A 25,541-nucleotide genomic window follows, 5' to 3' on the forward strand; every position below is an offset into this window, starting at 1 on the left:
TCATAGAACGTAGAACTTTGCTGTGCCAAGCGTTCCGCACAACACACGTCCGTGGTTTTTCGATGTATCCGTATGCTCGGAGCTTGAAATGGCAACTGTATTCGTCACTCATATCGTTATTAGTTATCGGTGACATCTCGAAGTAGTAAATTACATATATTTTCAACATTGATAATTTGTGGCAATAGCGTTAACCGTACTAAGAAGCTATATTGTACAAATAATTGTATCTAATAGGTAATAATTTTAATATCTACAATAAAAGAATAGACATGCATGTGTCTCTTTGATATAGTAAAATACAGTTTTCTTGAAAGAAATATATAGATCACAATTTTATTTCTTTTAATATAAAAAGAAAAGACTAAAAGATCTTTTAAATTATTATTGGAGAGTGAGTATCTCTTTTTTTATATACAACTATGCATTTTTATTTTAGAAATTTAGAATTAAACAAGAAGCTTAGTTGTATTTAAAGTTATTACATACAATTTACATTATTTTATTTTATTTTATTTTTTTTTAAAGACATTTTCAGATAAAAATGTATGGTTATTACCACTGGCAGATCCTGGGGGGGGAGAGGGAGGGGTTAACCCTCCTTCCCTTCCAAGTTAAAAAAAATCAATTTTGCTGGATCCGTTTCAAGAATTTTGGTAAAAAATGCATTAAAGCAGGTCAAAACCCCCCCTATTATCGACATCAGGATCCGCTAGTGGTTATTACAATCTTAAACTACTGTTCAAATGAGTAATACGACTAACATATGCTATCAGAGACATGTGTTGAAGCTTAAATCATTATTTAAGCCTCAATTAATATATATCTATTAATTGACATTGTACTGTCTACATTGTCAGGTCTTGTGGTCTCTTTCGCTTGAGCCGTCTCAGGTCCTGTTCCATGTCTAGTAATCGTATAGCCTCTACATTAGTATCTGGTGTAATCTTTCTTCATGTGATATTGCAAGTTCCTTAATAATTTCCGCAATTGTTTGGAGGTTTAAGTCCGTATGTAGAGCCTCGTTACTTTGATACCATTTAGCATCACTAATTGTGCGTATGATTTTATTTTTGATCAATTTACATTATAAATTAGACATGAGCATGTAATTGTATTATGTGTATGTGTAATATATTCTATCTGTGATATATTCTGATAACATATTCTGTTAGTTAATATTATTTTTATATTAAGAGAGTTCTGTCTCTAATAATATAATTATAAAAAATTTAATAAATTTATCATTACATCAAAATAACATAAATCTCGACAAAAAGCTATATGTAAATGTTATTATAATTTAATTTAGAACAACTGAATAATATATAATGCATATCAATATCTAATAAAAAAGGATCAAGTTTTTTTCTAAATAGATCTATATTCCTACAGATATTTCAAACAAAAATTGATATGGCAAAATTTTTATTAAAGTGTGGTTTATTTATTGCCATGATAATACTTTCTACCGGTAAAGATGGACAACTTGGCATAAATATTTCCGAAAATTATCTTTTACCAGATTATATAACACCAATGCACTATAAGCTAATGATACGTTTTGTGGAAAAGGATTTAAATGTTGTTTCTTTTATTGGAGATTTCAATGCTTCCATTCACATTAACCGTACAACACAATATATCGGTTTGCATTGGCTAAAATATAAAATACACGTAACAACAATGCAATTGATTCATACATATAAAGAGAATAATATAACAAAAGAATATAAGTATAATTGCAGCTCATTCATATATAATTATCATACAAACATTTATGTTTTATACTTACAAGACAAAGTATCACAGGGTTATTACACTTTAAATATAAAATATGAAACTACTGTAAGTGATAATGAAGGATTCTTTACAACTTCTTACATAAACAAACAAGGAGAAAAAGAGTGAGTAAATATTAAAATCATACGAAACAGATAGACATTTAGACGCATCTTTGATATATAATTGCCATATAAAAATTGTAGCATATTTATTCAAAGATACGTTCGCACTGGATATTAATTTTGTCGACATGTTATAATCACAATTAAATGTTGCAGTTATGCGCAATAAATGTCACAATTATGCATAATATATGTCACCAAATAAAGTTCATCAATATGACAACATAATAGTAGCATTTAATTTAAATTAAAAATAATTATTATTGTTTGCTGGTACAATTATATCATTATATGCTTTCATTTAATGTCTATCTGGTAAAGCATTTATTATTATTCTTTATAAATTATATCTATTTTTATTTTTGTAGTATATTGTAAACTTTAGATTACATTATATAAAGGAGGATGTTAAAAATAGGTCGATTTTGGCCCATGGTGTGGAACCAAAACTACAAATGATTTCTTATAGATTTTACACCGTAGAATCACGTGGTAAAGTCCGATTTCCTCTAGACAGCGGGGAAAGTACGGAAAAATTTATAAAAAGATCACGAAAAATACAATTTCCCGTATAAAAACACATGTACTTATGGATGTACTTGAGTGAACACAAGTGTGTCCAAGCTTTTTTCTTGTGGGTGTGTGTGTGTATGTGTGTTCTGATATTTGATTTTTTAATCAAATGTTTCATGGTATTTTAATAAAATGTTTCTCGCTAATGACACCGTCGGCATTAGCGTTACTCAATGTGCATCACGGGGAGGTTGCCTGAGCGGTTTTTGCACATCATTTGGCTCTGAAAAGAGCCGATTAAAAGTAATAATATCACATGTAGACATTCAGTCAGACTCAGTAACTTCATTATCATCTGAATCGGATGACAAATCATTTTCAAAAATGGATGAAAAACTGAACATTGGTAGCCGTATTGTGTTTAAATATTTCGTCTTTTTTTCAATTTTTCCGTACTTTTCCCGCTGTCTAGAGAAAAACGGACTTTACCACGTGATTCTACGGTATAAAATCTATAAGAAATCATTTGTAGTTTTAGTTCCACACCATGGGCCAAAATCGACCTATTTTTAACATCCTCCTTTACATTATAAAAATTAATTGCATAAAATTTTTCTTCGTAAATAGAATATATACGAATACTACGAAAACTAAGTAACACTAAAATAAATCGACATTATTGTCAGTATGATTTGTTTCAAGTAGATGTCCTTCCAAAAATTTAACATAATCTTAAAACCTTGAAGAAGTACTTCTACGTAGAACAAATAAAAAACTACAAATTTTTTACAATTTTTTACAATTTATTGTTATCTAACATGTCGTTAAAAAATGATAGGTGGTTGCTCGCAACACATTTTCAGCCGATTGAAGCTCGACGAATATTTCCATGTTGGGATGAGCCACATTTTACAACTACCTTCGAGATCTTGCTATTGCATCATTCCAAATATACAATTTTATCAAACAATTTTTTATCACAAATTCAATACAATGCGACTAATGAAAAATTACGCTGGACATATTTCAACTCTCCTTTGAAACTACCCACTCATCTTATGGCGTTTGCAATGATCAATTTTCCTCGTCATTTTAGTAATAATATCATTAGCATGTACTGCAGAGATGACGTAAAAAATGATGTAACATTTGCATGGAACGTTATTACAAAAATTACAGACTATTTTATTCTTCAAAGGAAATTATTAATCAAGGTGAACTATGTTCTAATCCCAAATTTTCCAGACGACGGCTTATCAAATTGGGAACTCATTTTTTATAGGTAATAACATTGTATAAATTAAAAAAGAAATTAGATTATAAAGATTATAAAAAAAAATTTATATAAATTTTTTTAGTATACAAGACAAAATTATTTTAGCATACATAATTTTAAAAATTAAAGATGCATTTTTATATGTTAGTTTATGAATCAGTTTATCTTTTATTAAATTATTTAAGAAAAGTCTCATTTTGTTATTAAAATTCATGAAATTTTATTAAAGTTTATTAAATCATGATCGCATTATTAATTAACAATTTAGAGAAACAGCTGTTGTCTGTGATGAAAAATTAGATTCGATTGCTCATAAAATAAAAGTGGCGGATTTGATAGCACGTTTAACATTAAAACAATGGTTCAATAATACGATTATACCATCCTCGTGGTCTCATGCTTGGTTTACTGACAGTCTTGCTACAGTCTTTGCAATGGATGCAATCAATGAAACTAAGGTAATTTCACATAACAATTAATAAAACGTTTAATACACTAGCAAGCATAATGTACAAGCAAGAATAAATTTTTTTTTATTTATTATAATCAAAAAGCTAAGATTAATAAATTTTTTTATTAAAAAAATTATTAAGTAATTTAATTTTTACACTATTATAATATTTTAAAAAAGAATTAACTTATTTAAAAAAATGGAATTTTAAATTGAAAAAGATTTTAAGATGGAATATACAAAATTTGCAAAAAATTTTATCTGCTTTTAATATAATTTAAATAACATTTAATTGTTAATAGTTACATTGCATATTGTTTTAGAAATAATTTTCTACATTTTTATATATATATATATATATATATAATAATAATAAAATGTAGCAAAATTTTTGTATTAAAAGTGTTTTAGTATTTAAACTAAAAGTCAATGGTATTATTACTAATATGTAAGTCTTTGATTAAATGTTTATTTGATACATGAATTTTTTCGACTTTAGATTTTCGAAGATAATCAAATTAAGTACCTGTTCATAGAACAAATTCAATATGAGTCTTTTCATTTAGATGATCTTCACTATAATAATTATTATGAAGATTCTATCTCTTTCAATGTACTTTCTTATGAAAGCAAAAGTCCTTTTGACATTAAATCACATTTCTCTTTACCTTATTACAGAGGTAAGCCTGGATAAGCAATTAATCAATTGTTTATAAATTCTTGAATATTATGAAAAAATGTATAGAAATAATATAATTGTTTAAAAATTTTTAAAAATTAATAATATGTTAATTGCGTTACATTATAATGAGAAAAAATATTATTAAAATTTAATTGTTCTATTTACAATATAATCAGCTAAGTTTATGAATTTGTAAACGTTTTTATGAATTTATTATGAATATTTAATCATGTAATATAATGTAAAAATCGTAGGTGTCTGTATCTTGCGCATGCTGCAGCATATAATTAGTGATATGGCATTCCGAAATGGTATCGATCTACGTACGTAGTAAGTAACAATATAATAATATAATTATTTATTATTATTATTAATAATAATATGTTGATTTTTGCAATTTTAGTGGAAACATCCCGATAACGCCCGATCACTTCTGGAATATTTTAACTCTTGTCATACGTTTGAAATACAACAAATTCGATCTTGATATAAAAGATATAATGAATGGTTGGGTGAGGCTATGGCATTACCCTGTGCTTACTGTAAAACGAAATGATAAAAGAAATGGTGTATTAGTATCTATAGCAAAACCTATAAGTTTTATATTTAGCCAATCGGGTTTACCGAATTTCTGGATACCTATCACATACACTACGAAGAGAGAGCTCAATTTTACTAAAACTTCTTTTCAAGATATCATATGGCTTAAAAATGAACCGGTTGAAATATATATGATCGACACAGATTGGATAATAATCAACTTACAACAAACTGGTAAATATTGAATAATTTATTTATTACATTTTTATGCTTATTTTATTTATACATATTTTTATTTATAAAAAAATCAAAATGCCTTATATTTCATATAAACATATTACTATTTTGTAAAACATGTTATTAAGAATTCTGTATTATTACCATCAAAGTTGAGGCAAATATTTGCATATAATTTAATTTATTATTTGTGCAATCAAAATTAACATAAGTTTATATATAAAAATATTTTAGTAGCTCGTTATTCTCTTTAGAATTATTTAATTTAATAATTTAATATTAAGTTTCTTACGTAATATGGTCTTATTGTTGCAGTTAGTTTTAATTTGCAATTTATAATTCTCTTTGCATTACAAGTTATTTTTGATACACCTCTTTTGTAAACTTTAAAAAAGAATAAAATCTAATGATTAATATAATTTATTTATTGTACGACAGGATATTATCGGGTTAATTATGATTATGATATTTGGCGAGATATCATAAATTATTTGCACTCACATGTTTATACGGACATTCATATTCTAAATCGGGCTAAACTGATCGATGATGCATTTCATTTTATGATAACACAACAACTCAATTCTTCGATATTTTGGAATTTAACGCATTATCTACACCAAGAAACAAGTTACATAGCATGGTATCCTATGTTCAAAGCTATGGAATATATGTCGAAAATTTTTCCATATTCAGATTTAGAAATTGATGCTATTAAGGTAAACAGATTTCGTCAATAAAAAATGTTACAACTTAAATCGTTGCGTATAAAACATCGACGTTAATGGTTCTAATGCAATAATGCCGTTTATGTCTATTTTTTAATTTTGGTATAACGTTACTGATAATAAATACAGAATTTATATTTATTTGAAATAAATAATTTTAATTAATATGCTTATTTGCACATGTCTCTTATAAATAATAATAAGCTAATAAAACAGTTGTATTATTTAACAATTTTTAGGATAGACTTGTATTAATATTAGACTCACTTCTTTTGAATATAACAAACAAAAAAGATCCGAAGAAAGACGATCTAACTCAATGTTTATGGAGAGAAGCTCTAAAATGGACATGCATTTTGAATAATCTGATGTGCGAAGAACATATCCAAAATCTTCAAGAACATAAGTAATTTTTTTTATAATCATGATTTTTGTAGTTATTATTTTTCTTTGAATCTTGCATAATGTTTCATAAATTATTTATGAAAAACTTTAATTTTAATTTTTATGGCAAACTCTTCTATTTCTTTCTGAATATTCTAGCTTTCTGAACAATTATATCTATGGTGATCCTTGGATGCACTATTGTGCAAAATTGAAGATAGACACATCAAATAATCTGTTGGTAACACTATTACAAGACTACAAAATACACTCTATAAGGGAAGCATTGGAATCTTTAGTTTGTTCTGATAATTCTGCTCTTGTTATACTATTCTTGGTACGAATAAGACAGAATGGGGGAGATATACAACTCGATCGACAAACTCATATTAAAATGTTTTTTTCTATTTTTGCGAGCCATGCTAAAAGGCATGAAATACTTGATTTACTATTTTACAATTTTGAAGTAGTGAAACCCAGGTACTTACAGTTTTCTATGTATATTATTTACATTATCATAAAACTTTATTATATGTATTAATTATAAATCTCTTCTCTGCTTTGTTTTTGTAGCGAAATTAATAAGGTTGCGCTATTGATTCACATTATCAATAATGTGTATTCTCAGGAAAGTTTTAATAAGGTAAGTTTTATTTTATTCATACACATTATCTTTATTTATTAGATTCTTATTTATAGATTATTTGTCTCTGTATATGTCACATATATATATATGTAATATTTTATCTTTCAATTATGTTAAATATGAGAAATTATGTCACGTCAAATAAACTTTTATAATGCGAGAATAAACGATTTATTAACGATAAATTAAAATGATCTGTTTTAGATTGAAAAATTTGTGGCAGAAAATACCACACAATTAAGGTTTGATGTTGAACAGAAGATAAAAAACCGCTTGCGTAATATCGAAAAGCACAAAAACTATGTTCAAACAATTCGCCTTTTTCACGAAGTTTAATTTAACAATAAAATGATTGGCCTATCAGTCAAATCAGAAAAAAATAATGACTGAATGTTATGAGTATCATATCTAGTATAATATAATTAATTTAATTATAACCGCTAAAAACATTGTTGATAATAAAACTTTATCAATAAATTTGCATCAAGAGATCGAAAATTACAAGTTATTTTATATGTGAATTAATATATAACATAATTATTGCATATAATAATTCAGAATTTGGTATAATTTTAATTATTTTAATTAAAATTTAACACGTACTGTCAAAAATTCTATAAGATCATGATTACACACTGACTAAAGAAAAAAGAACTAGTAAAAATTGTTAATTTTACAAAATTTTACATAGGTCGAAATAATAGATAATATAATATGAGATATTAAAGAGAGAAAGTAAAAGTTGCCGATAGCAAACTAATGAGCACTGTGAAATAAGGACACTTGAGTACAATGAATCATGATTTTATTTGTTATATAATATCTACAATAAAAATACCATATCGTTTGAAAAACAATTTTCGTTACAATTATACAATAATTTTATATAATAATATAATATTTAGGTTTTCGTTCCAAATAAGATGTAGCGATGAACATACACCTCGCGCAGTGGGAGTGAGAAAATACATCTTTTTTTTGTTGCAAATTCCGCATTATGGTTTCTTCACTCAGTGTGTGTGTATCTTTTCTCTTCTTTCGAGTGTTAACCTTCTACGCGAACACCCGAGACGACGCCGTGTAACTGCGTCGCGTTTCATTTTTTCATTTTTCTTTTCATTTTTTTTCTACTTTGCCTCATATTTTTCCATCGTTTATATTTCGAGAAAAAGGAATCTCGTCGGAGAAGATGCGAGGGTGCCGTCTCGAGTGTCTCGCTTGTTTCGTGCCTCGCACGCAATTCTTTTGCCTTCTTTCTGTCTTAATATGTGCGGAGAGTGTGTTGTAGAAAGTGTTGGACTCTAGAGCGATCCAACTTTTCGCCGAGACGTCGGCTTTGCGCGTGACGGTGCGCGCGCGGATAATATCCCCGCTTTTAGTCCCTAAATTAACTACACTTAATAGTTAATAGTACCGTAATGTCATCTCAATATATATATATCATTGTATTAGTTTATCGTAATATATAGAAAATACATATAACAATTATTTAAATGACTCACAATCAATCATCTTGCCATAACGCGCGTATACGGCGAGCATGTACGCCACGCTCGTCGCGTATACGCGCTCATGTGCGCGTACGCGTGTGTGTATATAATAAATATATATATATATATATATGTATATATCTATATATATATTTATCAGTGTGTTAATTACATGATATTTTTTACACTCGTCGTATAGAGGGAGAAAAAGGATAGCACGGAGACTCGAGTGGGTGGGTACGGAAAGGGGCGCGATAGATCTCTCATACATTTACACTGTCTCTTTGCCATACTGCTAGTTTAAGGGGAAATTCATCGGAACCTAGTTTGATATCTTACAAACATTTTGTCTATCTTGTACTGTAGTACGTATCCTTGCATCTAGCGAACATGTCTCGTCGTCCTGTGTCCCGGTAGGCGTTTCGCCGTGCCACTTGTGGCGATTCCTTTTAACATTTTCCATTTGATTTATATCTGAACCCGATGATACGCATGTACGACGCATCATCCGCGTTTTCCACGCCTGTATTCGCGATGCCTTCTTAACATGTGACACATGAAAACTTATGTATATCTATCCGCGTGTATACGCGTGTCTATATAAAGATTACAGATATCTAAAGAGAAGGATTGTTTTCGTGAATTCTTTTCAGATCAGTATTTCAAGCGTATGAAAAGATTTTCATATAGCGACAGCGGATGAATTAAATTAAACACCTTGTCAAGACAAAATATAATTATTAGGCACACAAGAATAATTACTATCTGGCAAAATGGAGAGTTAAACACACACAATATGCTAATACAGTAAATCGAAATAAATAAAAGCGGAGTTAATGAGTTTTTACTTGACATATATCGTTTGTGCTCTCCGATCTTAATTCATCTGCCATGAATTATTTTCGTTCTATCTCGAATGCTGAAAGCGTTTTCGTTTTGATTCAGCAAATTTATTTTCACAGTTCGTACATTTTGATTGTTGCGTTATAATAAAAGATAATGGAGGATTTTTCCCTCTCTCTCTCTCTCTCTCTCTCTCTCTCTCTTTCTTTTCTCATGTTTTTGATGTCATTTCGAAGGAAGTGTCACAAATGTGGCCACATGTATAAAACAAAGAATGCTCGGGAATGTTAAAATATACGCAGCCACTTTTCTTGACACCTTTGTAGTTTCCTCCTTATTTGTTAACGTTGTTAACGATTAAGTCCAGGGTTACCTTTGTATTTTCTGTACTTTACAGATAATTATTAATACGCACGCAAATTATAAAATATTATCAATGGCATTTAAAATGGTTTTTCTATAAAAAAAATTTATATCTTTTTCCAATTCTAGATATATTTTCGTATTGTAGAAGACACATTAACAAGTTTTGCATCATTTTACACATTGCATTCAATAAATGTGTAAAATATTTCGTAAAATTAATAAGAAATATATAAGTGTCTTTTGTTTGATTCTCGTTTTGATTATCATTTTTATGATCAACAAAATGCAACCCTGAAAGAAATCGCTCTTTAGTGACGGTTGTACTCTCAGAAGATGATATTATTTCCAAATGGGACGAAAAGATTCTTCAAGTATTGTGCATTTAGTGTTGTATCGAAACCGCGGATTGTCGACGATTTTTGCAGGACATCAATGATTATTCCGATAGCGCGAACGTAGCGAGAACCTTATCCGCAATCGCAAGGGTTTCCAAAGAATCGTGCGATCGATAACGAAATTCACGAGAAGACTCGCTCACATCCCGGTTCTTATTCCAGCCGCGGGCAACAAGCTAAGCGTATCTAAATTTGTCTAACAGCTCCTAACGAGGGGTACGAAGTTTCTAAAGTCCCCTACGATTAAAACGCTCCAAAAGATTGTTGCGTGATTTTCTTCTTCTTTTTTATGTTTATTTTTTTTTTCGTTTTTAATTTTTCTTCACTATATTGAGCGGAAAGATATTGCTATGTGGTTATCAAGAAGAATCGTGTCGCTTTGATATGTCAGACGTTCGTATCTCGCCTCCCTTCTCATTTCCTTCATCTCGCTTCCATTACTCTCTCTTTCTCTCTCTCTCTCTCTCTCTCTCTCTCTCTCTCTCGTTCTCACATGCACTCGTACAACGTGATTTTCTCTAGCTCCTTTTTAGCAATCTTCCCATCCGTGTCGTTCTTTCTCTTCTTCAAGAAGCGACACGCACGGAAAGAGATGCGTCGGGAGGGATTGTACAACGGTTAAACGATATTCAAGGAAGAGCTTTCCTCTCGGCTACAGGGCTGGACGTACGCTCATAATGTTATTTATGGGATAGAATAATGGCGAGGGGATATCTTTACAACTTTACATATGTATATATGTATATGTATATATATATACACATGCACCCAAGTCAAGCGAAATCGAGGATATAAAAGTAAACGACACCGAGCACGACAGCGACACACCGACCGAATCTGTACAGACTTGCGAGACCCATTCTTGACATACATAAAAATATGGGCGAAACACCTTTGACAATCATAAATATATACATCGATAATTATGTACAAATTACGCAGCGGAAGAGGGATGCTTAAGAGTGACAACCAGAGAGTCAAGGGGGAGTTGCTTCAGGAAAATACTCGTCCAGCCCAGCGAGGGAATGCGATTCGAAGGATAAGTCTCTTCGGATTCAGGCCTTGTTCGCAAACTTCGAGCACAGCACCTCATGACTGGCTTTAAAAATTAGCTTTTTAACCGCAGATCAACATTTCCTCCCTCTAATTCCAGAAACCACCCCTTAATCCCTTTTCGGTAAAACCACCCCGCCGCCCCTTCGAAATCACTAATGTTTCAGCGACGTTGGCCGCTCTTCAATACCCCAATCGCGCCGAACAACACGCCTCAGTCACGATTAATGGCTTGTTACGTTCGCGTTTAACGTTAAAATACGCGCGTTCAATACCCGTCAGATGGTCGTGGTTTTCGTATTACAGAAATCAGAGTGTCGGAGTCGGGCAGCTGTCGGGTTCGCGTTAAACGCGGAACCTCTGGTTTTCGCTTTCTTAATACTGCTTCTATTTCATAAGTTACTTAAAGGTACACGAAAAATCCTCGCGAGACACCGCCGTCGCGGACACGCGTAAGCGGGTTTTAGTTTGTTTACTTTTTTCACTTGGTGCTTCAATTGTCAATCTTGCGTTTCTGTGCAATTACAGATCCACACGTTGATTATCCTTAACAGCGCTTAACACCGCGTGAAAATGCGCGGATGGAAAGAGTTCGCCCTTGCGTTTCCTCCTCGAGGAGCCACTTCGAGAATCTGTTATCGAATGCAATAATTGTAATTTTGTTTCATTAACGAGAATAGAGTAACGTTAATCATGTTAGCGAAGAACGCTTTACACGCAGATATATTTGTAGATAATTAGAGCGAGTGCATTTTTTACAGAATTGCGTTGGGAAAGAATTGTGAAAAATCGTAATAAATTCGCGTTGTAAAGGAAACTCCTCGAACGTTTCTCGCATTGATTGTCAAGAATAATTTCAACAGATCACGAGAGCGACTCTCGAGAGTAGCCCTGTGCCACGACGAGTACCAGCTCGCAATGCAGTCGTTTGATTAACCGATGCTGGAAGTGAGAAGGATCGGGAGGGAGGTGAGGGTGAGTTTTTTTGTCATGTACGAGTACGACACATATAAAATCCATGCTCTTTATACATGTTATTATTGCATACTACACGTTCGCCGCTGCGGGCCACGAGGCGCCACTCTCCTTCTCGCTTAAGAAGTATTTTAAATCTTAAAAAGGGTCGGTGGCTGAGGAGCGGGGAAAATCCGCGAAAGGCTCTCGGCTCGATGGGCCGGATAAACGAACGCGTTTCTGACGCAACCGGTGTTAAAAACAAGCGAAGCGAGTAAGAACGAGCCATCCTTCCTCCTCTCGCCGTTTATTCGATTCTGAAATATATCATTGCGTAATATTGCTGCGGGGAAAAAAGGCTCAAAAGCGCGAAGAAAACTTTCAAGTTGGAAAAGTTCGAGCAAACATACGCGATGACGTTTCATTCTCGTTTTTCACGGAGACTGAGATTAACTCTTTCTTCTTCACTCGAATCGCTCAGTTCTTTTTTAATGAACAGCGTAAGTTTTGATTCTCGCAGTTTGTCTATCCCTTTGTTTTAAGCATCTGCGGCTTTGACCCGATTCTCGCACTGCCTCGAGATTTTTGATTGAGTGATTTGATTACAATTTGGCACAGTGATTATTGTTGAGCGTCTTCCTCGCTCTCGTGCGAGAACGATCTTATCGGTACGATCGAGGGAGGTAGATCTTCTTCACGATTTACTGATTCAATCGTAATATATCTTAACGCGAAAGTGTAGCATGATGGTCGGAGAGACATCGACTTGCTCGTGATGTGTGGCTCGATACGGAGTTTGCGTTACCAATAATGCACCGTTTGACAAAAGTCTGATCGTTCGGTAGTTGATGGATACTGACGTTAAGTTCTCGTGAGAGAAAGCGCATCCCTTGATCGTCGTTTTCGCTTCGGTTTCTCAAGCGCGTCGTTACTTGTCGCCGGATCTTTGCGAAATACGAGGGGAGCAAATATAAGTGTGCGCGAATTCGGAGGCGACGGTAAAAATCATCGTCGCACCTTCGCTCGCAGTGGTGCACGTTTGAGACTCGTCGCGATAAGTCCGGAAGCCACCGCAATAATAACGATAACAACAATTATGGGATGTTACATTTAACATACAATAAAATTAGACTCGCTGCGATAATTAGCGATAAGTTATACCGGAAGTACTAGCGCCACTTATGTTAGGTCTCCGCGACAGATTGCTCTCACACTGCTGTAAATCGCTGCCTTGCCTCGAAATGACTTGTCGAAAACTGACTTGTAACAGTGTTTCTCGACATAATCGCGCAAGTTACATTTATATGTATATATATGTGTGTGTATATACATAAAGCGTCTCTTCGTGAATGTCAATCAACGCTCATACAACTGAATCTTTGCAGCACCGATTGCACAGGAGATCATTTAGGAAGTAGGTAGTAGGATATAGTAATCGTTAACAAGACAAGAGCAACACAAACGAGCTGACGTGGATACCAGCGCGGATTCATGCCAATTGAAATGGATTATTAGATGTTAACGAAATTAATTCCACGTGTGTATATCTCTCGCGCGACGGAAGAGTAATCGCACACCGCAATTGAAAATGTGATTACGCTTCAAGTTGTAGATTGAAAAATTGCATCGGTTTTGGCCTCGCGAACCGATACGTTTAGCATAATGCACCGAGTGTATCCACGCTCGTGTCCACCGTCGCCCGCGCGACAAAGGTTTCACATTATACTCTACCTAGACGAAAAAACATCATTATGACGGAATCTAATACGATCAGGGCCGTCTACGTCTGCATCTTATAAATTAATACTTTCCGTAAGCATTCACACCCGCAGTCAGTGGCACAACATTCGCATTTAAAGGACTAACTAACGGAGGATTGTCTGCTTAGGGTCTTTTTCATCCACGTCAGTGCATCCATGAAGTGGAATGCCGCGCGATATTTTTTCGACTCCGTCGAGAATCCCGTCGGATTGCTCGCTTCAGAAATAATTGTTCATTGAAAACGATATTTGTATCGAACTTTCTTCATTTTTGGCACGAATTTCTAAACGCAACTGTCTCGTCACTGTGCCTGATAGGAACCCAATTCATTGTAAAAATACTTCAGCTTGCATTTTTATCTTGTAAATTTTTTTTTTCTAATTCGAGACGTATATCGTTTCACATGAACGATTTCGTTTTGCAATTATCAAAACGATGGCTGCACATTACCGCTTGCGAATTATCGTTCGTTAATGAATAATCGCGAGGCGGATTCCCTCGTGCGTCATGGATGCAGAGCTCCCTCGGCCACGACACTTTTGCTATCTACCGAAACCTACTATTTACATCAATTCCTTGTAGACATAGCTAGCGTTTTACAGTTGAGAGATATACATTAAGTGTAGGATCGCTGGAAAGAAACGCGCACTCGCTCATTCTCGCTCATCGTCAGTATTTCCATCCCACATACGCACGCAACACTCGCGACTATTTCTTTTTTGTTGCTCTATCAAAGTTTTGCCTCTTATCACAACACCAAACAGTGCCCACTTCGAATGAAAAAGACCCCGTACGGGGGCCCCGGCTGCGCTACGCAGAAGTATTTCTACTAACAACCGTTGTTAGGATAATGGGTAGTCCTTACTCGTCCCGCTGCGTCGAATTCGCATTACATCCCGGCGACACATTGCTAGATATTCTCACTCAGCTTCTGTTATTTTTTTTACGGATGAATCTTTGATGGGAAAATTTATACACGATCATTTCTTTAATACACTCTTAGTGCTTAGAGATCTAATTGATTTCTTTGTGAGAAAAAATTATAATTTTCAGAATAAGAAGTAATGTTCTCTTGCTCTATTATTTATCAAGCGAATTGTTAATGCCATAAATATCTTCTCTGATTAATATTATTATTAAATATTGCATAATTAATATCACTGAAATAATGAAAGCTGAATGAGACTCCAGGTGCCCCTCCTAGATTGTATGAATTTAAATGTTTTCCTTTGTAATTTTGTAACTAAAATAAGATGGGAGAAAAATCGGATTTTTTGGAATTACATATTGCCGGGTTTTATGCAAGTGGAGGTGGAAATTTAATTTCAATGGTTTTAACATCGTCAATGCGTTGCAAAAACATCGAAATAATTAATCTAAAAGTAGGAGAATTGTATATAGGCAGTGGGAGAAAGCGCAGAAAAGTTAGTAAAATCGAACATGTGATTTTTAAAGTTAGAATTGCGGAACCAGGTACGCGCGTTGGCTATCGCTAGTTTGCTTTGGCACAATATTAGCATATCAGTTGCTTATATTCGATGATAGTCAACAAGAATGAACTAGAACCATAGATACTCATAAATGCAGGATAACAAATTTGTGATACAACTTAAGCTATGTCTGTTTTTTGAAAAATTAAGATATGTGATGAATTTTATGTTATGAATAAGTTGATTGCAATGCAATTATTTAATTTACACATTTTATAAAATATAATATTTATATTAAAAGTCGTGAAGTGTGATTCGTGTGATTCCGTTCATCTGATTCGCTGAATTTGCAACGCAGTGTATTTGTTGAAATAGATGAATGTCTACCGTTTGATTTTCTTTTTCGTTTTCATTGATTAGTTAAAAAAAAAAAGGTAATCCCTTTTCCACCGAAAAATACGCTTACAGCTACGTAAGCTGATATTGACAAGTTCTTCATTCTTCGCCTTTTCATCTCTCTTTCTCACTCTCGTTCTCGTTTCCCCTAATATCGTAGTTAAAAGTCAACGATTAGTTACCAGAACACAAGGCACTTGGCTTACACATCATACATGTCTTTTTTTTTGTTATTAATTTGCTTTTTGGTATAGCTCGGTGTTGAGATAGCTGGCGCAAGACGCGCCGCGACGGACGACGCGAGATTGAATTATCAATGGAAGAGCGATAGCCGCGATATTTTGATATAGAATTCGCTATCGATCCAAATTTTAGAAAGATAACACGTAAAGCAACAATGAAATCTTTTGAGAGAGCATGTGTCGAAGTGTATTGTAGTTGATTAAAGTACAGAATGCTGCATAGTGAAAATCTATAAGAAACTTCTACAAGTCTTCTCTAATTCTCTATTAAAATATTGATCAAAATTATCTCAAAATATTCCACTTTTCTATTGTGTTAAAAAAAAAATTTATTCTTACAAGAAGAGAGCTAGAAAGACTTTCAGCTAGCCTCGTGTAGGATTTCTGTATGAATAATTATCATGACATCTCGCGCTTTGTCGCGAATCGCGGTGCGCCTTCCGACGTACGATGAAAATAGCACTCATCTCACATACGCAATATTCATAGAAGAAAATAGTCATATATATATGTATGTCGTCGTACATATAATATATATACTATCTATGCAATGCAGTAATAATATATATAATATATATTTACTTTATATATATTCAGTATTTGTCTTAATATATATATTCATTTATAAACGACGGTTAGATTATTCAATTACATCTCGGTATTAAAACTCCTCTCGCCCTGTCTCTCTTTCGTTCTCGCTTCACACACAGGCAAACACGTACGCGCGCGCGCGCGTTCGCTCGTTTTTGGCTCTTCTATCATTGTAGTAGTTTTTAATAGTACACTTAATGCTCTCGTGTTGTCGTGAGGCAGGATTTTCGGTATTCCCTTTTTGTTTTTATACGCTCTCTTTTTTTGCTCTTCTAATGCAAACTGCTGGACAGGCCGACCTGTAACGATCCGATCGGCCGAAAGTTTACATATACGTCTTCCACGTTAACATGTACCGTTGATCTACGCAGAAAGTTTTAGCATTCTTTTTGATTCTCTGTGTTCTCCCGTTTTTCCTCTTTGATTACGCTGTGCGTCGACAACGACTGTGGCGCAAATCGGTGATGCTTCTCGAGGTTTCGCGTGTTTCACGATCATTTTTGTTTTATTTCGTTTCTTTTCCTTTCTCTCCCCCTCTCTCTCTCTCTCTCTCTCTCGAAAACTGAATCGCGAGCCTTTAAACCCATCGCCGGTTTCCCTTCTTTTTATTTCTTTTTATATGTGTGATTGTGACTGTGCGTCGTTGATCTGTGTACCGAAGTCCCGCCACTCACGATTCAAAAGAAGCGTGGGATTTCTCGTTTTCATTTTTTTTTTCTTTTTTAACGAACAACATCGACATTTAACGTAGCAAGTACGGACCGCACGGGCCCCTCTGACTCTCTGTACACCATATACTCAGTTTTGTATATATATATAAATATATATGAGCGTACGTATACATACGTACGCAGCGATACATATATGCACGTACGCTACCATCTGAGTCAAATATCCGTGTATGTGTATAATATCGCCTCTCCATATATTCAATATATATATGTATATATTAAATAAAATGGTATGTATATATATGTAATGCGCAATGTAATCGCTAGTTTAATGTATATAAGTATCGCTCCAACGTAATACTGATGCGCAGACGCTCGTTGATCTGGCTAAGCCGTTCGGTTTGCAATTAGCTCCTACGATCGGACTTAATCCCGATAACTCGAGTTCGTTTATTCGCTGTTCTCGCAACTCGCCTCGACGCTACGTTTCGCCAGACTATGAATTCGGTGAACGCGGTTTTTTTACCTGCACAAAGAGGAATCGAAAATTCTACGTTCCGCAATTATTTTCGACAAATGAGCGCTACGTGAAACTTTTGCTCTAATTGCAGATCGATGAACCTTCGCGTTCCATCGAAATGGTTTCGCTCGTCGAAGTAGCATTTACTTCGAAAAAATCAATGTTTATTGAAGCTTGACGGCGTGTAAGAGAATTATGAGTCACTAAATCGATGAAGATCAGATTGATAGATTGACTAGTCGTAGATTGTACAGATTGCCGAATTAGTGGACACTCCTATATAAGCTCTCCACGCGATTTCACCAAAAATTTCGTATCCGCCGGCGTGGATTTACGCAACAGAGAATTCTCGGAGTCCTCGCATTCGCAGATAATTTATCGCGTCGTTTTGTGCTGTTCCTTCGTCGTCGAAGACTAATGTGGCGGAGTTGCTTCTCTTCAGTGGGGTTCTGGAGGCCTCCTTTGGGGTTTCTTCTCCTCTTCGTCGACGGATCTGTTTTCGTTCGGTGATATCACTTTGATAGGCTCCAGATTAAATTAGGCTTTCGTCGGCAACTCGATACCACATCGCACTTGAAATTGACTGAACTGTGCTTAAATATGTAAACAACGCATTGCAGCTTCCTGCCAAGAGCCAATTGCGAGATTATTTGCGAAAAAAGTCCTCTCAGAGAATGAGAGTTAGATAAGATGATAAGATGAAATTTTGTGAATCGCAGTACAATTGAAATCAGTCCAAATTAAAGACAGACATACGCTAGACTAAAGTATTTAAATAAAATTAACGTAATTTTACATCAGAAAAATCATAGTCAATTAAATAAAAAAAAGATCTCGAGAATTCTCGCGATCACTCGTGGAAGACAACCGCAGAGCGTTTCTTTATCGAGCTTTTCAAAGCAGAACTTAGCCGGCCAGCTGTAGTTAGCCCACGCGTACTTATAACACATTTAATAATATATTGTCCATATTGCTTATGGCACCGACTTTTGAGCGATTTTATTACACAGTCCGGATACGAGAGATAATTGTGTTTGGCTTCGTCCGAGGCCGCGTCTCTTTTGAGCAAAGACAAGAATCTGATTAAGTGATTAAGTTCATCAAGTAGCTAAGATAACGTGAATCCTCTAAATGTATAGGTATATTTATAGATAATATCTAGTTGAGCAGAGGAAGATGAGAAAACAACGATAGTACAAACGCGTCGCTTGATTATATTGCTACTGAGAGCACGTGCTTCTCTTTCATTCTATCAGAATTATTGCAATAATTTATACGAGCGAAGGGAGCGTAATGTGTACATTTTTTTTTTCACTTTGAATGACGTCTACTCATTCTGTACTTTAATTCCCATACGAACTAAGCTATGACACAATCTAAATAGTAAATTATACTTTTGAATCTAACAATGGAAATAAGTCTAAGACACATATTTTAGGGAGTACGTGAAAGATTAACGTTTACGTACGTATATTAACATGAGATACGGAAAATATATGAAAGATATTAAATGTTTAATACATGGAAATACAAAGTCGCATGTTTACGCAGTTGTAATTGTCAGAACTCGCGCTACGCATGCCATTTTTTTTTTTTTTTAATCATGATGTTTGTTCTCGTATAAATCTCGATGTGACGTGTGCGTGGCTCCCCTACAGCTGACCATGTTCTAGTACATTAAAAACACTATTAACAATACGTTTCGTAGTAAAAGTTAATAGAGAATAGTATAACATCAAATAGAAGAGTATAAAGAACCATGCTGGCGTATAGAGATAGACATTAAAGTAGGTAATAGGTAAGAGGACGATAGATTACGATATCAATAATCCGTAATAACGCTTTCTTCACTTATTAAGAGTAATTTTGCATAAACGTTGATGATCATTTAGTAGACTTTTTTTCTCTTTAATACAATATTTTGAGCACATTCCTCAGGTGTATAACCACGCTACACTTTCTTCATCGAGTTGTACCAATATATATTTCCACAACTTATTAAAACGTCACCAGTACGAAATCATTTAATGATTATCAAGAGCCTCGTCAACGTACGAGCCATGGCGTGCATTGAACATTCTGTAGGAAATACTGCGCGAAATTTACTTAAACGCGAGAGTACAAGTAATAATATAGTTACTATATAACTGTAATTATCTCAAATAATGAATAAATTATCGATAATAATGAAATTAACTTAATATATCAAAACATCACTAACCCTGCAACCATTTGTTTCTAAAAAACGATGATACGTCCTTAAATATTCGTTGCCGAGAAAAGATGTCCGGTTTACATTTTGTACGATTATATGCCTGATCATTATGCGCTTTCTTCCCTCCAATAGTAATCTCAATTATTTTATATGTGTAAATTTGCAATTTGACCTGCAACTGCGAATGCGGGATGTCAGTATCCTTTTTAATTATTAATAGTATCGATAGAGTGTTAGTACAATAATATAATAAAGGGAGTCGCCTATGATAAAAACAAGCACGAAATTATTAATCACGATTAATGTCTTTTGTCAGCTTGTTATAGGATTTCGAAGATAAATGTAAATAAATATTTTAACGAATTAAAACATTTGTGTGACGTCAACACAAGTCTAAACGTGACGTGACGTTAACTTAAACAGGAGTAATATAACAACAACAGAACAGACAATTTTCGATATGGTATGAACTGTTCATACAATAGAATGTAAATTATGAAACAACACAATTGTTTAATAATTGTCAATGAGTGCAAAATGCTCCATTTGCACAGCCATTAAGTTAAGTGTTAATTGGTAACTTCAAGTTAATCGTCTAATCACATACACGTACGAGAGCGCGGAAATGAAAATTTTATCATATACAAATTTGTCGATGATTAGTTCAGATCCATTCACTCGATGTTATCGCTACTTGATTTATGGCAGTACAATATCGGTACAACTCACTAGTTGATGGCACGGGTCCGCCTATGTACAAATATGTAATACCATATACCACATACCATTTAAATACATCACATAGTTATCATTTTGTTATATATATATTCTTCATATAGATATATCATTTTTTTTCTGTGACGTGGAGGGACTCGTTTGTACAATTCATGCATATCTTCGTTTCATTGCTTCGTTTCGTGCCTTTCCCACATTCTGAGTAAGTAGCCTCCAGTACCGTATGCATCTCGTATTGCTACTGTTCTAAATCCAGAGTATACAGTTTGTCTTGGCATAAAAATAAAATAAAAAACGCATATTCAAACGTAGATTAGCTTCAGTTTTCGTTCACATGAAATTTGTGTGATGCAATTAAAAACAGCGTGTAGATTTGAATTCATTTTAATAAATAAAAAATATGGGCATAATCGGGCTATAAAAATAATTTATTGTTACAATTATCCGATATCTTCTGGATTTGATCAGCCAATAAGTATCATCTCTTCGTTTCATTTATTACTACCTACGACGTTCCTTGAAGCTCTAAATCTGATTAAGAGTTAGATTACATATAATAATAATTATATTAGTAGAAACTTAGTTTCTGTAACAAGTGTATTGTCTTAAATGATATGTCTGCTAATTTTGTTGTATTCGACCTACGCACCGAGCCTTTCTCTCCTACTCTTTTTCTCCCAGTGGTCGGAATTCATAACAATTTTACTCCTTAAATGAACTAACTTTAAGATTCCAAATTCTAAAATCTTACGTTATAGTATATAGATCTCTAATACTACACTTTAATTCCTGTACTGGAGGCTATTACTCAGCCGTTACAGAGGATTATTTATTTTAATATGGTTCTATAAAGGAGTATTTCCATGAGCTTTTAAAAAATTATCGCATTTATATAATAATATACCCCCCTACAAATATAATTTTACGATATCACAAACGAGAAGAATTACAGTAGATACAAATTTTAATTTAATAACTTTACGTGTATACGGCTATAATCGCGAATTAGGTTTCTATTAATTGCATTAACATATACCGATGAAAATTATTGTTATCTAATATCGTATATAATTATTATAGGTCGCGAAATTTAGCAAGGATGGCAAATTACTAGCTCTTCAATGCCATGTAAAAATTAGTACCCCTGGTAATACTCCCTCATATATTAGTTTCATATCTGTAAATAAATCGATAATGCAGATGTTGTGGCCGGAATATTTGATGTTTAGTTTGCATTACATTTTTGTAAATCGGGAAGAAGATTAATGAGACACACACACATAAAGATAGAATAGAGATTAAAGTATAGATTTTTGAATGTCCAATGTGTCATAAGGGAAAGTGCTTTCCATTGCTGACAATTAGACATTCGTTTACTACCATAGCTTTTCTGATTGAAATAAATGGAAGATTTTAAAGCCGTTCTTACGAATTTGTGAAGAATTGGCAGATTTTTTTATAGCGTCCTCAGTCACTTGAGAAAAGTTTAAAAAGTTAAAGTGTACGCTGCGATTCGTTCAATAGTAAAAGTTAATAAGAAGAAGAGTGTTAACAATAACAATATTTTAAGGTAGAATTAGAGCATCTACGATTGGCAACTCTCTTGAATAACAATTTAGAGTTTCAATATAAATGAAACTTGGTATAAATATAGTTTTAATCTTTATAAAATTTAGTACATTTACACTTATCTTAATAAAATGCACACTGCTTTTGTTCTGAATGATTGTGAGAGAGATGTTCCTATATATATATAAATATATGAAAAACTAAACAGAAACTAGAATTTAAATAGGCAAGCGTAGCCGAAAAACGGAAGATGTAAACCGTGTAATCTTGATCAGAACGTATATTAAACATTTTTTTCGAAAATAAAAAAAAATAGTATTATACAATTTTCGATGTTTAGAGTTATTTTTTTTGTTTTTTAGTGAAAAAAATTAGTAAAAAAATACAATATTAACGAGGGAGTAGAGAATTATACGTATTATTATCATACTAAATAAAAAATAAATTTTTTTTGATTGCGTAAGGCACCTTACATATAGGAACATCATTATAAGAATTTTTGAACGGGAAATAAAAATCCGTAGTGGATTGTGGAAATGTGCGACCAGTCATTATCAAAGTACGTATCTTCCATTGTTTTTACAAGAGCCTCGCCACGTAGTCTCTAGTAAGGTAGAAAATGAAGCCAAGTATATATACTTTTCTTTATATATATGTATAGATCCCTCCTAAAACAACCTAAAACCTAGCCTACTTACTTTGCATAGAGTTCATTTTAATTGTACATACAGACACTGACGTTATATGTACAGACATGTACACATCTTATGTACATATAGCTATTTTAATGATCATCGAAGTTGAAATATTATTCAATAAATGTTCTCTATTCTGTGTCTGTTTTGGGTGCGCGTATGTATGTATGTATTGGCGTATATGTATATAATTGTTATTTTACATTGAGTTTCGGCGACGCGGGAAACGCCACTGAAGTGAAACTTGAACAATGTCCTTCCTAGAGAATTATTTGCCTAAGCTAACGAGTTTCTTTTCAATTACATCAATATTTGTGTTTATACATATTTATATTTATATATATATATATATATATATTTATATATATATTTATATTTATATCGTATATATTAAAATTTTTTTATTCAATTATGTACTATTAATCTACTAAGTAACAGAGGTAAAGAAATTAAGGAGTTTCAACAAATCTACGTACGCATGATAAGACCCACTTATTCTCATCAAGTTTTGGATACGCTAATATTTAAACTAAATGTAACTAGAGCGAACGTGCAACAAGTCATACATTACACTCCGGGATCTGTGTATGCGAACCGCAATTTATCCTATTATTTTATCAAGTGTTTATTCAAATTAAACTAACATTAACATTAAACGCAATTTTTATCCAGAAAAAACTAATAATGTCGCATCATTTTTAACGACCACTACAAAATTTGTAAACTAAAGTATACATCGAAATGTAGGCTCTCAGATTCAACCGATCATAAAGAGCTGGTAAGAGTCTAAATTGCAGTTATCAATGTATTAAATACACCGCCGAACATTTTGATCCTTTTAGACCTTTCTCAATGGCAATCTGCCTTGTTAGAATTTTGTATATTATGAGACAAACGTTTTATCGCAAATTTAGCTGCAAACTAGACACTACCAGGGAAACAGAACAGACAATGCGCACACAAAAACACTCGAGTGTACGCATAAAAGTTCTTCACTAACAAAAAAATACGGCTCGAATAAGCTGATCCCGGTTGTAACGAATTGAAGAAAGAAACAACCTAAAACATTTTTAAAAAATTGCGAAAGGGCAACAGGTAACAGTAATGTCTTGTGGCACAATCTGGGAACATTTCGCGTGCAAAATAAATAAGTACACCGAAATCGCGTTTAATCATTAGAGCGCTTATTGTAGGTGCACGTCAATCTCCATCAGTTTTGTCAGCACTCATTGTGGCGAAAGTACGTTTCCGCATATTCACATATTAAGTTGTGTATTTGATTTTTCTAGGCCATGTTGAACGATCGTGATTACATCTCGTCTTCCAAAAAAAAAACAACGCAAAGTTCGCTTCACCTTTTAGCGACAATGACGGTTTTCTTACACTGATGCCGGCATCTCGTCTTCCATGTTACGGAAGATGTTTACGATCAGTACCCTGTCTCCTTGTTGAACAGAGCTCGAAATATGATTGCATAGTTAAACTACTACTCCATTGTTTCCTTAACGATAGATGTTGTCTTTTTTTTCTGAACAGCCGACTATAATATATATCTCGTACGAGTCTCATAAGTTTAGTTTAGTCCGTTTGGCCGGGCGAACTTACCAGTCGCGCTCTCTTGCACTGGTTCGCGCATAGTTCGAAGAGGTATTCGCGTTTTCGGAACTATCTATCTTGGAAGTTTGTTCGCGCAACCTACTCCTTCGTGAGCAAAGGTCTCGTTCACGTAAAAAGATATTCCCGCAGTGTTATTTGTAGCGATTTGGGCGACGGTCGCGGTCACTCTTACGATCGGTAAGAACCTACCTGCACAGTGCGCGATCATACTACTTCCCTACCGTTACAGCCTTCGTTAAGGTAACTTAAGTTTAACGATTTGGATCTCGTCCTATGGAGGCCTTGTCGGATTGTGGCATAGATGTGTTGTATTCTGGGTGCTGTTGTCGCTGATACTCGCGGGCAGTTGCTGTTGGTGGTCTTGAGTCTGCGGCGTAGCATTGTCCGGCTGTTGTTGCTGCTGGTTCGACTGCGGCGGTGTTGGTTGCTGCAGCTGTTGCACTTTCGATGGCTGTTGTGCGGGTCGCTTAGATTCCTGACCCGTTGAATCGGGTAAGGGTATTGGCCTGTGAGATTTCATGTGCGCACTTCTGCTTTTCACTTTGTTGAAAACTCTGAAAGAAAAGTGTAATTGGGATGTAAAGTGGACTGTCGCATTCGTTGGGAAATCAAACTGGGCGAAACAGTCTAGCGT

At 33.8% G+C, this 25,541-nt stretch overlaps 2 protein-coding genes across 17 annotated transcripts in view; one reads left to right on the forward strand and one right to left on the reverse strand.

Annotated features, from left to right (window-relative positions):
• Positions 1-12: 12 nt before the first annotated feature.
• Positions 13-8,352, forward strand: LOC105672661 (aminopeptidase N-like). 2 transcript variants are annotated; one of them, XM_067354514.1, is made up of 13 exons: positions 13-237; positions 861-1,055; positions 1,396-1,907; positions 3,259-3,702; positions 3,965-4,154; positions 4,647-4,827; positions 5,084-5,159; positions 5,233-5,603; positions 6,045-6,325; positions 6,574-6,740; positions 6,878-7,198; positions 7,292-7,361; positions 7,569-8,352. In XM_067354514.1, the coding sequence occupies exons 3-13, from the start codon at positions 1,417-1,419 to the stop codon at positions 7,698-7,700; spliced, it is 2,724 nt and encodes a 907-aa protein (XP_067210615.1). In that variant the 5' UTR covers positions 13-237; positions 861-1,055; positions 1,396-1,416; the 3' UTR covers positions 7,701-8,352. The 2 variants fall into 2 exon arrangements, with proteins under 2 accessions (XP_067210615.1, XP_012223166.1); XM_012367743.2 differs by lacking the exon at positions 861-1,055.
• LOC105672654 (zinc finger protein 541) overlaps positions 8,153-25,541 on the reverse strand; it is a 403,799-nt gene continuing 386,410 nt past the window's right edge. For 14 of the 15 annotated variants that reach the window (XM_067354494.1, XM_067354493.1, XM_012367730.2 and 11 more), the window contains one exon: positions 8,153-25,461. In XM_067354494.1, coding sequence (XP_067210595.1) covers positions 25,179-25,461 — 283 coding nt within the window. In that variant the 3' untranslated portion in view covers positions 8,153-25,178. The remainder of the gene's footprint in view (positions 25,462-25,541) is intronic. The other variant, XM_067354507.1, reaches the window with a different exon arrangement.

Source organism: Linepithema humile, chromosome 4, assembly GCF_040581485.1.
Source record: "Linepithema humile isolate Giens D197 chromosome 4, Lhum_UNIL_v1.0, whole genome shotgun sequence".
In the NCBI taxonomy this organism is placed as follows: domain Eukaryota; kingdom Metazoa; phylum Arthropoda; class Insecta; order Hymenoptera; family Formicidae; genus Linepithema; species Linepithema humile.

Bases quoted from the DNA above. Each gene is read 5' to 3' on its own strand.
- LOC105672661 (XM_067354514.1), top strand. From the start codon at position 1,417: ATGGCAAAATTTTTATTAAAGTGTGGTTTATTTATTGCCATGATAATA. The intron at 3,703-3,964 runs GTAATAACATTG...TTAACAATTTAG, and splicing joins TGGGAACTCATTTTTTATAG to AGAAACAGCTGTTGTCTGTG. The intron at 5,604-6,044 runs GTAAATATTGAA...ATTGTACGACAG, and splicing joins AATCAACTTACAACAAACTG to GATATTATCGGGTTAATTAT.